Raw genomic sequence first — 17,612 nt, forward strand, 5'->3', positions numbered from 1 at the left:
CAGGGCACCTTGTAAGGATGTGTTATGCTCCAGCTGGTTATTTATGTAAGGGGTAGATAATGACAACCATTAATTGGGAATTAAGGAATTGTATTCAGTCCTCAAACAGCTTTCTTGCTGCACAAAGGCAGAAGCACAGCTGTAATGAGCACCAAGAGAGAGAAGTTCCTCACCAGGGCTACTCAGGGCTAAAGAAACATCCGAAAAAATTGAATTAATGGCCTGTTTTGAACGCCAGTGTAAAGGTGATTGAAGCCATTTCAGGCAGAGCTCGGTGCCCCACAGAGCCTTGCCAGACCTTGGAAATTATTTTCAAAATACAGATTAAATGAGGGCAATTTATAAAGTATTTTTCAAACTATAAATCCCCTGCATGAAGCATGGGATGTAACAAACATTGCCCAGAGCAGCTGTGGCTGTCCCTGGATCCCTGGAAGTGTCCCAGGCCAGGTTGGATGGGGCTTGGAGTAACCTGGGATAGTGGAAATTGTCCCTGCCCATGGCAGGGGGTAGAACTGTGTGGGTTTTAAGGTGCCTTCCAAACCATTTGGGGATTCTATGGAAGCTTTTCCATTTTTGCTCTGTTTAGATAAACAGTGAGGCTCCCCTTAGCTTACAGGAATTTTTTCCACAGCCAGGCAGCATTTGCAGTGTGGGGACATCTGTCAAAAATGATTCATTCCTTCTCCTCCTCTCTCCGCTGGTATTTTCCTCCCAGCCATAATAATACTCATTTTTTCTCTCTCAATCTTCCTCACACTTCAGTATTGGGGTATTTCATGCCCGCAGAGGGGATTGGTGAGGAGAGAGATGGGTTCCCCTCACAGGGAGGGAGACCAAGAGCGTGGCATGGGGACATCCCTGACAGCCAGCTCCTCTCCTGGAGAGGATGGAATCGTGGAATGCTCTGGGCTGGATCTTAAAGCCCAATTTCCACTATCCCAGGTGGCTCCAAGCCCTGTCCAACCTGGCCTTGGGCACTTCCAGGGATCCAGGGGCAGCCACAGCTGCTCTGGGCACCCTGTGCCAGTGAGGTGACACAGCCAGCCTGGCACTGCCCCTAGCGCTGTGTGCCCAGGCAGGATGTTCCCAAAGCAGCACAGGACCAGCACAGACCCCCTCTGTTATCATCACTTGGAGATAAACACGAAACTGCTCTGAGAGCTGGAGCTCCTCTGCTCTGGAGCCAGGCTGGGAGAGCTGGGAATGTTCACCTGGAGAAGGGAAGGATCCAGGGAGAGCTCAGAGCTCCTTGCAGGGCCTGAAGGGGCTCCAGGAGAGCTGGAGAGGGACTGGGGACAAGGGATGGAGGGACAGGACACAGGGAATGGCTCCCAGTGCCAGAGGGCAGGGATGGATGGGAGATTGGGAATTGGGAATTCTTCCCTGGGAGGGTGGGGAGGGCTCTGGTGCCCAGAGAAGCTGTGGCTGCCCCTGGATCCCTGGAAGTGCCCAAGGCCAGGCTGGATGGGGCTTGGAGCAGCCTGGGACAGTGGAAGGTGTCCCTGCCATGGCAGGGGGTTGGAACAAGATGAGCTTTAAGGTCCCTTCCAATCCCAACCATTCCATGACTCTGATATTTAACTCCTCCCTGCCCAGCTCTGGAATCCACATCCCCAGAGCCCCTCGGCCCGTGTCGGTGCGAGGGTCCAGGGCAGCAGCTGATATAAATTAGATATAAATTAGATATAAATTAGATATAAATTAGATATAAATTAGATATAAATTAGATATAAATTAGATATAAATAGTGAGCTTTTGGCTCCTGTTTCCAAGTGCACCAGGCAGAGCCGCTGAGCCGGGTGGTGCTAAATTTTCCCGAGCTCAGTGACAGAGAAGACAATGGAGAAGATCTCGGGCGTTGGGATCCTATTCTCTGCCTGCCTTCGCCTCGGTAATTTGGTGTGCCCACCTCCTGCTCCTCCTCCAGCAAACCCCCGCCCCCGGGCACAGATGGAGCTGCGGCATCCGCCAAGGAGGATCGGGAGAGGAAAGGAGTTGGGAATTCGCTTGTCCTGCCTGCGCGTCCCTCTGGAAAAGCGGGATGCTCTGATGGATGCTGTTTGCAGCACGACAGGATGTGAATCCTCCTGTGCTCCCCACCTCTCTGCTCCATCCCGTTCCTCCCCCAGCCCTGACCGCATCCCACCAGAGCCTCCTCGGCGTTTTCAAGCCAGCAGCTCAAGCCCAAGTGCCTGAGCCACCAGAGGTGACTTGGAGCAGGGTCACTCGCTGCCTTTGTGCTCTCTCTGCTGGAGACACTCCCAGCCCGGGCTCCACCACCGTGGCCACTCCTGTGTTCTTCAGTGGACACCGTTCCCATTCCCATCCTGCCCAAAATCCCTTCCCTTGTTCAGTCTCACAGCAGCAGCTGCTGCTCGTTTTGGTGCCCACTGCAGATGGGATCATTTGATCTCCAGATTTCTCAGTGCAGCCAAGTTGGAGCTTGCAATTTCCTTTCAGCTGCATTAAGTTCCTGCATAATTTTCAATTCACTCTTCTTTTGTGGGGGATGAATAGAGAAGGGTGATCTCTTTCAAAGAAGATTTATTAAAATGCAAATAAACTTCAAGCTGAAGGTCCATTTCCACTGAAAATCACTTACATCAACAGGGCATATTAAATTTAGTCACAAGAACTGAGAGGCAGAATAAAGGGGGGGGGGGGGGGGGCAAAACATCTCTCCCACTAAGAGACCTTTATCTGTGACATCCAGGCAGCCAGAGCTGGCATTTCCCATGCCAGGTGTCTTCTTGGAAAAGCTCAGGCCAGGTCAGACGCTTTTGAGAAAGAAACAGAAGCTGCAGGGGAGGGTGGACAGGTCCGTGGGGGAGGACTCTTGGGAGAACAGCTAAATTCAGTGGCACCTCCCCATCCATGGCTAGAGCTGCCCAGGACTCACACCCACGAGGCTGAGCAGGGTGGGAATGGCCATGGATTGCCTTCCAGGGAGGCTGGAGGGAGCTGCTGGTGATGATGAGGAGGGAGTGAAGGAGGAAGTCACCTGGGAGCTCAGAGAGGAGCACTCTGCAGATCCCAGCTTTCCTCCTCCATCCAACTGCAGCAGCAGCTCTGACCGAGGTCACATCTCACCAGGGACCAGCAGTGATGCTCCTGGAGCATCTCCCATCGCTCCCATCTCCCACCAGACTGCCTGGAGAGAGATTCTGGGCAAGGGATGGAGGGACAGGACACAGGGAATGGCTCCCAGTGCCAGAGGGCAGGGATGGATGGGAGATTGGGAAGGAATTCCTGGCTGGGAGGGTGGTCAGGCCCTGGCACAGGGTGCCCAGAGAAGCTGTGGCTGCCCCTGGATCCCTGGAAGTGTCCCAGGCCAGATTGGACAGGGTTTGGAGCAGCCTGGGATGGTGGAAGGTGTCCCTGCCATGGCAGGGGTGGAACTGGGTGGGATTTAAGATCCCTTCCAAGCCAAACCACTCTATGATTTTATGATTCTATGAATCACAGCACACAGATCTAATTCCTGCCATCCCAGGTGGCCACTGCCCAAATAACTCCCTCGAGGCTTTCCAGCACCCAGTCCTGGAGGATCCACAGGGAGGAGGGAGCAGGGAGCACATCCTGGGAGGGTGAGCTCTGCTCCTTGCTGGGGATCCAGCACAATCCCTGCCTGCAGGGACATTCCCAGCTCTGCCAGACCCCAGGGAGCTGTGTCACTTGTTGATTGATGTCCCTGTGGCCAACTGCAGCCGGGGAGGCCAAAGCCGTGACCAGAATCCATCCAGGTTGCCATGGCAGCGGGAACAAAAAATTTTAAAAAAATGAAAACAAGAAAGGGTAAAAAAAAAAAAAAACAACCAAAAAACCCAAGTCTTAGGTATGGGAGAAGGAATCTCCAACAAAATAAAAAGCCAAGATGATCTCAGTGCCAGCACAGACCCGCTGGAAGCTCCTGGGAGAAGAGGGAGGTGTGTTGGCACAGGGATGGATGATGGATGGATGCAGAGCAGTTGTGGGAGGAGGAGGAGGAGGAAGGCGGGTGCAGCATCACCAGTTTGTCACTCTCCTTCAGAGAGGAAAAAAGCCCTTTAGAGCTTTTTGGGATGTCTGGATCAGGTGGAGGCATTGCCACAGCCCAGACACTCAAAAAAATAATAAATCCCTTTTTTACAGACAGAAATGCTGCAGTGATTCCTTGTTCTTTCCCAATTGCTTGTGCCTCACTCCTGGCTCTGGACATCCAGCGATTGAAAGAGCCCATCAAAGTGGATTTGTTCCTTACCTGGACTTTTCCAAGATCTAAAAGTCCTAGACTGACCCATTTTCATTCCCTCCATTTTCTTTTTTAGGTTGATTTTTCCAGTCCTGTTCCCCACACCCCTCTCTGCTCCCAGCAGTTCTGCACTAAGACACAAAATTATGGAATTACAGAGAATGATTTGGGTTGGAAGGGACCTTAAATTTCATCTCATTCCACCTCCTGCCATGGGCAGGGACATCTTCCACTGTCCCAGGCTGCTCCAAGCCCATCCAACCTGGCCTTGGACACTTCCAGGGATCCTGGGGCAGCCACAGCTGCTCTGGGCAAAGAAGTCCACAGACATTTCATTTTCCTGCCATTTTAGCAGCCTTTTCAAATGGAACAGTTGTGGGTGAAGTCTCCACACAAATTATGCTGGAAAGAGCCTTTGGAGTTTCTTTCCAAAAAAATCAAAGCCAAAAACAGGGTGGAGGAATAAGAGTCTTAAAAAAAAAAGTGTCCAGTGATTCCCATGAGTGCTGATGTCCTGGTGTCCACATTTTCCTCTTTCCATGGTCCAGAGCTTGCTTTTCCCTCATCTCCTTGAAGAGGCTCAGGCTGGAGAGCTGCCTCAGCTCCAGTACAGCAAAGGCAGTCAGGAAAAAAAGGGAAAGGTTTTTTCTTGGAGAGGGTTTGTTCCCTGCATCAGGGGACTGGCAGGTGCCATTCCCTTGGCAGAATCCCAAGGCCTGGAGGTCTGTCAGCATGGAGTCCCACAGCTCTTCTCCCCTAAAAATCCCAATCTCTCCCAAAATCCTGCTGGATCACCAGCACAGCAAGGAGCCTGGGGCAGTGTCAGCCTGTCAGAGCTCAGGTGCAGTCAGTGATCCCACAGAACTGCCCAGAGGATGTTTCCTTCCCACATCCTCTCCCCTTCACCTCCTCCAAGCTCTGCTTTCACCGTGTCTGAACCAGATGGGATGCACCTCTCCCATTCCTGACCCCAGGCTGGATGCTCGAGTCCTTAAATTTGCAAGGAATGTGCCCATGGTTGGCATTAACACCCCCAAAGAGGGATTTCCCACTTTTTTGGAATTAACCTTGGCATTGGAACAGCAGGAGGGAGCAGTGGTGTGTGAGAGCAGCAGCCTTGGGACACACCCTGGGGATGTTTGCACTGCCATTGGAGATGAGATCAAATCACAAAACCACGGAACATCCCAGCGTGCCAGTGAAACAGAGAAATTAAGAATTAGGAAATAAACATAAAGAAATGCTTGATTAAAAAGGGGGGATTTGACAAAAACCAGACCCTGACAGCCTGATCCACAAGAACAAGATCAGACTGCAAGATAAGATAAGGAGCTGGAATACACAAACAAGATGCAAAGACAAAGGCACCACAGCACAAAGGGGATTCCTCGGACCCTAAGCTGGAAAGAATGGATTTAAAGTCCCAAAAAGTGGTCAAAGGACTGAAAGGGGCCTGGAGCTAATTGTAATATCAAGTGAGGACAGGTGGGGTTAGGAAATGAATATGTATCAGCTGTATTGTGTAAGCCTAGTTTGTAAAGGATAAAAAGAGAAAACCAAATCTCAAAGGTGTGTGTGCTTTTCAGAGGAGACATCCCCATGCACCTCAGTGCTGAATAAATTCATACCTGCTCTTATAACTGTGAGCTACAGAGTTCTTTTTCTATCCACACATCACCAGTTTCTCTCTGTTTTGCCCTTTTATTGAGATTTCAAAGGCGGCTTTGCCAGCCAGAGGTGAGTCTGCCTGAGGAGTGGGCAGTCAGGAACGGGAACATTCCTGCTTTGCTTCCACCACCACCCCCTGGACTCACTGCACGGCAGCTGGGAGCGCCCACGCCGAGGGATCCGCGCTGGGAGCGGGGGGAGACGTGTCGGGGAGCAGAGATTCCTCTGGGAGGGGTGAGTGTGGGGTCAGGGACAGCGATCCCACCCGGGGCTGGAGCTCAGGATCCATCACCCCATCCCAAAGGAGCAGCTGTAGGGTTTGGGAAGGGTGTCCCTGCTGCTGTGCTCCCCACAGCCTTCGGTTCAGGAGCTGTTGGCTCCGTGAGAGATCCATATGGAAGGGTTGATCCTGTCATTGCCTCTGGCACAGTCTGGCCGACTTTTGTCTGCCAGGACCTCACATCTGGCCACCAGACCTGGGATCTGGGGCTGAGGGATCCCTCTCACAGCACCTGAGCAGGACAATCCCCTCTCTTCAGCCTTGTTTTCCTTCTGGTGGGGATCCTCTTCCCACGCTGGAGATCCTGGAAGAGAAATCCCAGTGGCACGAGCAGCAGGAAACCCAGGCCAGGCTGGGTGGGGCTTGGAGAAACCTGGGCTGGTGAGAAACTTGGCTTGGGACCGGATGTTCTTGAAGGTCCCTTCCAAGCCAAACCATTCCAGCATTCCAGGATTCCATGAAGCTCACCATGAGGAATGGGAGCTCCTTCTGCTGACCTCGGCAGGACATTCCCAGCCTCTGCTCCTGGAGCCTGGACATCACTTGGAGCAACAGAATCCTATGGGAATGGTCCCAGCTACTGCCAGATGTCCACCATGAAGACACCCACACCTGGACAAGTCTCCCAGGCTCCTTCCCAAGGCCCTGCCCGGTTTCAGCTCTGATTTAGGAGGAGGTGATGGAGCCCTTGGACAGAGGCCCCCTCCAGCAGGAGCTGCACACCTGGGAGGGAGCCCCTAAAACACTCCTGGGGTGTCCTCCCTCCAGGCTGGCTCTCCAAGCTCACACAGAGCTGCCACCTGCACAGGCAGCTTTCCCAAAAGCCCAGATTTTGGATTTGGTGGTTTATTCCGTGGTTATTTCGAGCAGATGGACGCTGGCACCGCTTTCACGAGGCTCCCTTCACACGTAATCACAGCGGGTATTAATTAAACAGCTGCTCCGAGCACCTCCAGCTCATTCCCAACACAAATCCCCAAGAACACCGGGAAGCAGGTCGACTCCCAAAGTTATGCAAAGCATCCAACCTGGAGACAATTTTCCCCCGTAATTATGGGAATGTTAAACACCGTTACATAACCATTACAGATTCCAGGTCACATCCTCCAGACGTCACGGAAGCATGGAGTGTTTTGACATTTATGGGAATGCTTCTTATTTTTAGTTAGTTTGGTTGCCATGGCAGCGAGAAGAAATCTGCACCAGACTCAGCCATACATTAGATTTGAGCCTCCCACTTGATAAATCCAAAAAAGTTTTCAGCTGCTTTCCCTCAAAGTTCTCAGCCAGGAGCTGCGAGGGGTGGAAGGAAAATATCCCACTCCATCAATTGATGGGAAGGCTGCTCCTGAAGGCCTCTCTAACACCTGGGTGACTCACAGCAGATCCAGCTGAATCACTGTATTTAGATATAATTTAGAGTTTAGGATTTCAAAATTTATCATTTAGGTTTTATTTTATGTCTGTGCTGCAGGGGTTAGATCATTTTAAATGAGCGGCTTTCTGCTCGAAGGAAGCAGAAGTTGTCTGAAAATGGGAATATCAGAGAATCCCAGAATGGTTTGGGTTGGAAGGACCTTCAAGCTCATCTCATTCCAACCCCTGCCATAGCCAGGGACACCTCCCAGTGTCCCAGGCTGCTCCAAACCCCATCCAACCTGACCTTGGACACTTCCAGGACAGGTGAAACAAGCCTTGAGTTGCTTGTGAAGCCAATAAATTTTGGACAAAGCTTCTTTTTCAATGCTGAAGACACAGAGAATGTCCCACCTTCAGCACATCTGAACCACCAAATGTTCCAGCTGAGTCTTTGGGCAGCAGGGAAAGGAGGGTGGAGACAAACTGGCTGTGGGAGGAAGGACAGATTTTTCTGGTGGGATGAGTTTAATGTTGCTGTTCTCCAAAATGAGTCACGAGCTGGAGAAGTGGGGCATTAATCCCAGAGGGGATGAGTAAGTGGGCAGGCTGGTCAAAGGAGCATCATCATTTAGACTTGAATTTCTGCTCTTCCCGTGTATTAGCAATGGTTTCTGCTCTGTTTCGATAAAAATCAGAAATTTTCCACCAGCTCCTGAGAGTAAAAAAAAATAATAACTTAAAATAAATGATGTCACCCTTGTAAAAAAGCAGCACATTGAGATTTACAGATTTTTTTTTTTCAGTACATCTCAATCTAAGGCATCATTTGAGCTTTAACTTCTCCTCTTCCAGTCAGACATCCCCAGATCCTGGCATCTTGCCAGCCTGGCTCCTACTTGATGGAGCAATTTTGCCACCTTATTTTCAGAAGTGATTTCCAGGAGATGTTTTTGGGAAGCGTTATCCCCTTCCAATGCCCATGGTGGCAGCTGGAATTCCTCAGGCAAGAACAACCTCCTCTGACACCTGGGGGGTTTATCCTTACCCTGTGCTACCAATTAAGTGCTGGATTTAATAAGCAAAGTGTGTTCTCTGTAATTGTAATTAAAGTCTGACACAGGGAAAAAAAAAAATCATTAAATATTTCAATCATTTGCACGGTTAATGTTGTCATTAGTGTTTGTCAGGATCCAGGCTCCCTGTGCCAGAGCAAGGAGCAGCCTTGGACACCTCCACAGGTTCTTGGGAAGGCCTGGAGCAGTTCTGAACCAGGGGTTGTTTCACACCCACTCCGTGTGGGTGGTGATGAACAGCTTTGCTGGTGTTGCTCATCAGCCAAACAAGCCCTGGGTGTTGTTTGGGGAAAGAGAGAGGGAAGCAGAGAGATCCCTGAATCATGGAATGGTTTGGGTTGGAAAGGACCTCAAAGCTCATCTTGTTCCACTCCTGCCATGGCAGGGACACCTTCCACTATCCCAGGGTGTTCCAAGCCCTGTCCAGCCTGGCCTGGGACACTTCCAGGGATCCAGGGGCAGCCACAGCTGCTCTGGGCACCCTGTGCCAGGGCCTGCCCACCCTCCCAGCCAGGAATTCCCAATTCCCAATCTCCCATCCATCCCTGCCCTCTGGCACTGGGAGCCATTCCCTGTGTCCTGTCCCTCCATCCCTTGTCCCCAGTCCCTCTCCAGCTCTCCTGGAGCCCCTTCAGGCCCTGCAAGGGGCTCTGAGCTCTCCCTGGATCCTTCCCTTCTCCAGGTGAGCATTCCCAGCTCTCCCAGCCTGGCTCCAGAGGGGCTCCAGCCCTTGGAGCAGCTCCGTGGCTCCTCTGGAATGGCTCTGGCAGCTCCACGTCCTTCTTGTGCTGAGCCTCCTCGTCTGCCTCCTACACAAGAGGAAAAATTCAGAGTGTTTTGCCATTGGGAAGTTTTCCTTTAACTTCCACAATCCATCTAACCCCAGGAAACCTCACCACTCCCAGGAAGCTGCTGTTCCCTGCCAGCAGTGAGGCAGCAGAGCTGGCATTGCCTTCAGCCTGCAGCAGCTCAGAGTGATGGAACCTGTCCTGGGTAAAGGGAAACTGAGTCTGGAGAACTGGGCATCACAATGTTCCAAATGCTCAAAAACTGGAAAGTTTGGCTACAGGCACAAAGCATTTCCTGGATCCTTCGTGTTTGTGACACTGAGACAAACGGGTGAAGATGCCACCTGCATTTAATGAAGTTGATCATCCACAAAAGCCTGGCACTTTTCCTTGCCAGGAGGAGACCTCAGAAACAATTGGGAAGGGTTCCCAATTTCCTGAGCTCCCGAAATGGTGCTTGGAGCAAATGATGTCGCCAGCAAGAAGCTCTGGAAGTTGCTCTGGGAGGCAGTTCCTGCCGGAACTCTGGGAGCCCTGGAACCTTTCCAGGCACGGTGCCAGCATTCCTGACGATGGTCTTGGCACCAGAGAGTGACCTCAGCACCTGTCCTGCTGCCAGGAGCTGTCCCAGGACAGGGAAATCAGGATGTGCTGAAAGCTCTGGGTGACCTGAGGAAGCAGGATGACTGCAGGGATGTGGATTTCAAGGTCATGCACGCAGGGACCCAAAAACGAAGATTTCTCCTGTCAGCCAAGAGCTCATCCTTTCAAAATGATGGAGGAGGAGGAGGAGTGGGGTGTGTTGGTTGGTGACAGGATGAATTATGAGCTGCCAATGTCTTGGAGTCATAAAAAGACAACTCCAAGCTCTGGCTGCATCTGCTGAGATGTTCCCAGGGGGCACAGGGAGAGTGTTCCAGCACAGTGGGTTCTACAGGAGCAGCAGAGGTCCTGTGCAGGGACAAGGAACCACATGAGGTACCTCCAGGCACGAGAGGAAACACATTCCCAGAGCCTGGAGGAGGTTTCCCACAGGGAAGATCTGCTTGCATCAGACACCTGAGGCCTCTCCAGCAGCATGGGAGAACCTCTGGAAAGGTTCTGGTGCTCCCAACCCTCTCCTCTGAGGAGCTCTGAGCCCTTGTCCACTCTCTGATTTATCTCCTCAAGGTGTTCTGGGTGTGAGATGAATAAAGAGGCTGCACAGTTGTTGTGTTGGTTCATTTCTCTCTTTTATTTATGAGCTCTAGCCCAGCTCAGGTATTTATTACCATTCACCAAGAGGATCCAACAGCACTTAGGGAGTCTGAATGACTTCAATTTATCTCAGCCCTGCGGTGGCTTTCACACTCTCCAGATCAGAGGCCGGTTACAACAGGAGATGCACCAACAGCAGGAGATGGAGCTGCTTCTAGGAAAATCCAGGAAAATTCTCATTTCAGGGTGGTCAAGCTTTAGAAGGGACTGCCCAGGGTGGTTTGGTGTCCCCATCCCTGGAGGAGTCCAAGGAATGATTGGACGTGGCACATAAGGTGTGGGATCAAGGTTGGACTTGATGATCCCAAAGATCTTTTCCAACCTCGATGATTCCACGATTCTGTGTGGAGGTGAGGCTCCTGGCAAGAGCCACAGCAGAAAAGCAGGAGCCAGCTGAGAACAAGACAATTTCTCCACCTTTTAACTGCTCACAGCCACGTCAGACAGATGAATGCTGAAGCTGGGTCAAGCAATTATTGCAGGTGCAGAGCTGTGCAGCTCAGGGGGCAGTGACAGGAGTGACAGTCATAAATAAAACACAGCCAGATCAGGAGCAGCTGCTGAGGGCTCAAGCTGCAGTGCCGAGAAGAAAACAGCTCAATGTTTATGAGCAAGGGTTGTTTCCAAAGGCACTGGCTGTGTTCCTCTTCCTGCCCATTTCCACCATCAGCGGGATCACCCCAGCAGAAATGGCAATCCCACACCTGCCAGGGTGAAAAATGGCCACGGGAAACAAGAGGCAAACAAGGAATGATGGTTTTACTTCGGCAAAAGGGCAGCTCGAGGAGGGAGAGCGTGGAAAAAAAATGACCAGCTCTGAGCAGAGACACCAACAGGGAGCAAATGAGAAATGTTCAGCAGAGTCCAGGGGAAGCACGGTCAATACGGAGCCAGCAGGAGCCTGAGGAAGCAGAAAGGGAAGAACAAAGCACACTGGAGTGGAAAAGAGAAGCACTCAGAAAATCATTTTCTCCTTATCATTTGTCCTTCCTTGTCAGGCTGAGAAAAGGTGGTGCCTTCCTTGGGCATCTGAGCTCTTGGGCTTCCCCCCTGCCTGAATATCAGTGTGGGAGCATGGAATTGCACCTGCTCCCTGAATCCCAGGACCTGCATGGACCCACTGGAGAGGGGAAGGAGCCCCTCAGTGTGTCCTGGCCACTCACAGCCCTGGGTGCCCCCAGTATTTTTGCCATCTCCCCACCATGGAAACAGATGCCCTGGGCAGGGACACCTTCCACTGTCCCAGGCTGCTCCAAGCCCCGTCCTGCCTGGCCCAGAACACTTCCAGGGATGCAGGGGCAGCCTCAGCTGCTCTGGGCACCCTGTGCCAGGGCCTGCCCACCCTCACAAAGAAGAATTTCTCCGTAATATGTGTTCTAAATCTTCCTTCTTTTAGCTTAAATCCATTCCCTGTGCCCTGTCCCTCCATCCCTTGTCCCCAGTCCCTCTCCAGCTCTCCTGGAGCCCCTTCAGGCCCTGCAAGGGGCTCTGAGGTGTCCCTGGAGCCTTCTCCTCTCCAGGTGAACATTCCCAGCTCTCCCAGCCTGGTTCCAGCCCTTGGAGCATCTCCAAGACCTCTCAGGACTCACTCCAGCAGCCCCACATCCTTCTGATGTTTGGGTCCCAGAGCTGGACACAGCCCAAAGCCATCCCGGGTGGCACAGAGCATCCGCACCGACGGGCAGCCCCAAACGTGCAGAGAGAGAGGGAAATAAGAGATAACACAGAGAGATTCCATGCAATCCTATTTTTCCATTGGCTGAACAGGACCCGCTGTGCCGCTCTGTTGCCAGGAGAGTTTAAGACCTCAGCCGACCTTCAGAGCGATCAGCGTTGAGAAGCAAAGCCCCGGGAGCCCCTCGGGGCCGCTGTCCCCGCTCTCCAGTGGCGGACCGTGTCCCCACGGGGGCGTCCCAGGCTCAGGGACCGCATCCCGCTCCCCACGCAGGGCATCACCGCGCGGGCATCCTCCGCTGCCATCCCTGGAGAGCCGGATCGCACACGTGCGGCCGCTCTAACGATTACAACTACACCCTCACGACCGCATCCATCAGCGGGTGCCTCGCACTGCCAAAGTCACCTTGTGCGGGCAGGGGGGAAACCGCAGGAGCGCCCCTGGATCCCGCGCAGGGGATGCTGCGGGGCTGTCCGCGGGGCGGGAGAGAAGCGCGGGGCTGTAGTGCCGCTTCCCGGGAGCCGGGGAAGGGCCGGGGAAGGGCAGGGGAAGGGAAGGGGAAGGGAAGGGGAAGGGCAGAGCAGCGGGCAGGGCCGGGACAGGCGCGCTCCCCGCACCGCCCCCGCAGCGCCGCCGCAGCCCCGAGCGCGGCCCCCGCAGGGGCGCCCCCGGGCGGGCGCGCGGGCCGGGTGACGGACAGGCGGATCAGCCAATCGCAGCGCTCAGCGCACCCCCCGCGCCGGCGGGCGGACCAATGGCGAGGCGCGGGGCGGGGCGCGGCGGCGCGCGCGGCGGGGGGCGGCGGGCGGGCGGGAGGCGGCGCCGGGGCGCGGGGCGGTGCGGGGCGCTCCTCGGGCTCCCGCCGCGGCCGCCGGAGCCGCGCCGCCGCCTTCCTTCCCTCCCTTATGGAAGAGATGGAAGAGGAGCTGAAATGCCCGGTGTGCGGCTCCTTTTACCGGGAGCCCATCATCCTGCCCTGCTCGCACAACCTGTGCCAGGCGTGCGCCCGCAACATCCTGGTGCAGACGCCGGACTCGGAGTCTCCGCAGAGCCGCCGCGCCTCGGGCTCGGCCGTCTCCGACTATGACTACCTGGACCTGGACAAGATGAGCCTGTACAGCGAGGCGGACAGCGGCTACGGCTCTTACGGGGGCTTCGCCAGCGCTCCCACCACGCCGTGCCAGAAGTCCCCGAACGGGGTCCGCGTGTTCCCGCCGGCCGCGCCGCCGCCTCCCGCCGCCCTGGCGCCGCCGCCGCCGCCGCGCAACGCGTGCCTGACCTGCCCGCAGTGCCACCGCAGCCTGGTGCTGGACGAGCGCGGGCTGCGGGGCTTCCCCCGAACCCGCCTGCTCGAGGGCGTCATCGACCGCTACCAGCAGGGCAGGGCGGCGGCCCTGCGGTGCCAGCTCTGCGAGAAGGCGCCCAAGGAGGCGGCCGTGATGTGCGAGCAGTGCGATGTGTTTTACTGCGACCCGTGCCGCCTGCGGTGCCACCCGCCGCGGGGACCGCTGGCCAAGCACCGCCTGGTGCCGCCGGCCCAGGGCCGCGTCAGCCGCCGGCTCAGCCCCCGCAAGATCTCCACCTGCACCGACCACGAGCTGGAGAACCACAGCATGTACTGCGTGCAGTGCAAGAGCCCCGTCTGCTACCAGTGCCTGGAGGAGGGCAAGCACTCCAGCCACGAGGTGAAGGCGCTGGGAGCCATGTGGAAGCTGCACAAGGTGAGCCCCGGCTGGGAGCATCCTCAGCATCCTCTCCCGTTCCGTGTCGCAGCCTCGCTCGAGAGGAGCGCTGCCCCTGGGCGCGGGGACCTTGGCATCGTGCAGATGATGCTCCCCTGATGCGGGTCCCCAAATCCAGCCCCCCAAATCCAGCCCTGCCAGCCGGAGATCCCAGCAGAGGAGCCGGCAGGGCCCGGGGATGGATCGGGGACATCTGCGCCGCAGAGCTGGGAGAGCAACAGGGAGCGATGGTTTGGGGAGGAGGAGGAGGAGGAGGAGGGAGGCGTGAAATCCAGCGCGGGGAGCCGTGGGGTGCCGCCTCCTGCCGCACTCGGGGGCGCTGGGAGGAGGAGGATGCTGGCAGAGGGCAGCCAGGAGCCGGTCCCCGGGTACCGAGCAGCTGCTGGAGGACAGATCCCAGTGCTTGAGGCGGGGATGTGGCCATCATCAGCCTCTGCCTCATCCATCCCTCTGCCTCATCCATCCCTCTGCTCCATCCATCCCTCTGCCCCATCCATCCCTCTGCCCCATCCATCCCTCTGCCCCATCCATCCCTCTGCCCCATCCATCCCTCTGCCCCATCCATCCCTCTGCCCCATCCATCCCTCTGCCCCATCCATCCCTCTGCCTCCCTCCCTCCTCGCACCGCTGGCCGAAGGAATTGGGGCAGAAGTGACTGGGACGCGGGCGGACAGGGCACAGGGGGATGGGCGTCATTCCTTGGATGAACATCCACATAATCGGCCCCCACTCCAAGGAATTGGAGCTGGGGGAGGGTGGTGTGACCTCCCGGTGGAAGGGACTGGGCTGGATTGCTTTCCAGGAATATCTGGGGATGCTCTGGCAGGTTGTGTGGCAGCATGTGGTCCGTGCAGGGTGCACATCTCCGGGCTGGAGCTCTGCACCCCGAATTGGGTCAGTGGGTGCAGGCAGGGACAAGCTGGCACTTGTCACGATGGCCCAAAAAGCAGGGTGAGCACGTTATGCTGTGGGGAGAAGGGTTTGGTGGTGCTTGTTGCTGCTGGAAGGGGCTTTTCCTCTCTGGAGCCTCTCTGGATTTTCAGAGAGCTCTTGTGGAGATGTGCCAGAGCAGTTTGGTGCCCTTGTCCCTGTCCATGGGGTGCAATCACTGATCCCAGAGCAGGAACATCCAGCTGCTGAGGGATGCCCGGGATAACTGGGGAGCTGAGGATGGAGCCAGGCTCTCGTGATGTGGAGCAGGCAGATGAGAAGCAACAGGCAGAGTTTGGAACACAGAAATTCCACCTGAACATGAGGGAGGACTTCACTGCTCAGGCCAGGCTGGAAAGGGTTTGGAGTAGCCTGGTCTGGTGGCTCTGCTCATGGTGGTGGGGTTGGAATGAGCTTTAGCTTTTCCTTCCAAATCCCTTTTCCCAGGGGAGAGCTTTAGCCCCGCGCTGTTTCTCTGATGTAGCTGACGGATGTGGAGCTGTAACATTATTTCAAACGATGAATTTCATGGGAATCCGACAGTGAAGTCTCACCTGCCTTGAGAGAGCTTCTGCAGGGGTTCACTGGTATCACCTGGGTTTAGTTTGCTTTGAAGGGAGGGGAAGAGTCTGTGGAGTTAAATGTGGTGTTAAGGAATAATTGAAGGAGTGATTTCAGGGCCAGAGCTCAGATTGCTCCTTGTTTCATGCAGCAAAATCAGGGGAAAAGCTTATTTACCTTGAGTTTTGTTACCAAAAAAACAAAAATAAAAACCAATACCCACGATTTCCAAGCCTTGATCCTGGTTGGGATTAGGAGGCATTAGGAGCCAAACCACCTGTGGATTGGAGCAGTGATCCTCTTGAAAAAGTATCTGGTGGTGCCATTTTTTGATTTGCTGAAAGGGTGAGTGTCCCTTTTTGCCTGGTCTTTTCTCTGTGGTGAGCAGTGTAATGATACCTACAGCTCACAGGAGGGAATCATGGAATAGTTTGGGTTGGAAGGGGCCTTAAATCCCATCCAGTTCCACCCCTGCCATGGCAGGGACACCTTCCACTATCCCAGGATGCTCCAAGCCCTGTCCAGCCTGGCCTTGGGCACTGCCAGGGATCCAGGGGCAGCCACAGCTGCTCTGGGCACCCTGTGCCAGCCCCTCCCCACCTTCCCAGCCAGGAATTCCTTCCCAATATCCCATCTAAACCAACCCTCTTTTAATTTACACCCATCAGCCAGCTCCTGAATTCTCTTGCATCATTCCAACACCTCTTGCTGTGAATATTCTTTGGGATGCTCCTCCCTTCTGACCCAGGGATTGTCCCCACAGCCTGTGCTGACCCTGGATGAGCTGTTCTTCCTGAAAGCAGCAGCGTTCACTCCTCACTGGGTGATTGCCAGGCCCAGGGCAATCCCTGTTAAGTGCAGCCTGCTCCCCTTGGAACCAAATCCCAAGGGTTTTCCACACCCCTCTTGGGGAAACTGCCCCAATTCTCCCTCTCCTCCCTGAGGGTTCTCTGGGATGATCGTTGAAAATAATCTGTGCTGAGGCACAATCAATTGTCATTTGTGGAGCTGGGGTTTCTGAGCTGGCCACAAATCCTCTCTCTCCCTGTTTTCCTTTCAGCTGTCGGGAGCGGGGGGAAAATATTCAGAGAAACCTGGAGGGCAATGGGTTTTTAATCTGAATTGTCCCAGTTTTTTGCACAGATATTGCAGCTGCCTGGGGTTTTATATCCTGACAAGCCGGAATGCTGCTTGGCATGCCAGAAGCAGGAGCAGCAAGATGGAGCTGAATCATTTATTCCTCGCGCATCCCAGGCCCTCTTGTTTTCTGCTGGAAAAGTGTGGAGAGTGCAGGCTCAGCAGCCTGGTGATGTGTTTTTATGGGTAGATGGATGTGTGGATACATGGATGGGTGCGTGTGTACAAATACAAACCGACTGGGAGGGATCTCCAAGGGCTCTGCTGTCTCCCACAGCCCTGAAATCCCCACCAGTTGATCAAACTCCGTCTTAAAATCATTTTACTCTTGCTGGCGCAGGTTAAAAAGGTCTCCCAGAAGGTTGTGGGTTCTGGTAGCAGATTTTGGAAGTGTTCTGGGCTGGGAAATGGAGAGAGAGATACAGAGCAGTTATTCCTGCCTGACTCTCAAACACTGAGTTGTTACCCATCACTCTTGAGTCCCTGGCACTTCTCAGCCCATGGCTGGACACCTCCCTGGGGCTGGGACGCTCCTGCCAGAGGCTGCAAAGGTGAGCCTGGGTTTGCCAGGCACTAAAAAGAAGCTGAAGAGGTCAGAGGTCCCACGGTGAAAAGTTTCTGCTGGGTTTGGGCAGCGCAGGAAGAAGCTTCCCTCTGTTTTGGGTTGGGATCGTGGGGCTTTGCCTCTTCTCTCCACTCTCAACCACATTCCTTTTGTTTTCTGCATCCAAGGAGGGGCAGCAGAGCTGGTGAAGGCTCTGGAGCACAAATCCTGTGAGGAGTGAGGTGGAGTGCCCATCTCTGGAGGGGTTTAAAAGCTGTGTGCATGTGGCACTTGGGGACACCCATCAGTGGTGGCCTGGGCAGCACTGGGGGAAGGGTTGGACTCAGTGATCTTAAAAAGCTTT

At 54.6% G+C, this 17,612-nt stretch overlaps 1 protein-coding gene across 6 annotated transcripts in view; it reads left to right on the plus strand.

The window, feature by feature from the left end:
- The first annotated feature begins 13,166 nt into the window (after positions 1 to 13,166).
- TRIM9 (tripartite motif containing 9) overlaps positions 13,167 to 17,612 on the plus strand; it is a 56,334-nt gene continuing 51,888 nt past the window's right edge. For all 6 annotated transcript variants that reach the window (XR_015772897.1, XM_014257433.2, XM_088057555.1 and 3 more), the window contains exon 1: positions 13,167 to 14,055. Coding sequence is in view for 5 of the 6 variants with exons in the window: in XM_014257433.2 (XP_014112908.2) it covers positions 13,240 to 14,055 (816 nt within the window). In the remaining variant the exon portion in view is untranslated. The remainder of the gene's footprint in view (positions 14,056 to 17,612) is intronic.

Source organism: Pseudopodoces humilis, chromosome 7, assembly GCF_049639895.1.
Source record: "Pseudopodoces humilis isolate 2021_Gansu_Grassland_sample_001 chromosome 7, ASM4963989v1, whole genome shotgun sequence".
Taxonomy (NCBI): domain Eukaryota; kingdom Metazoa; phylum Chordata; class Aves; order Passeriformes; family Paridae; genus Pseudopodoces; species Pseudopodoces humilis.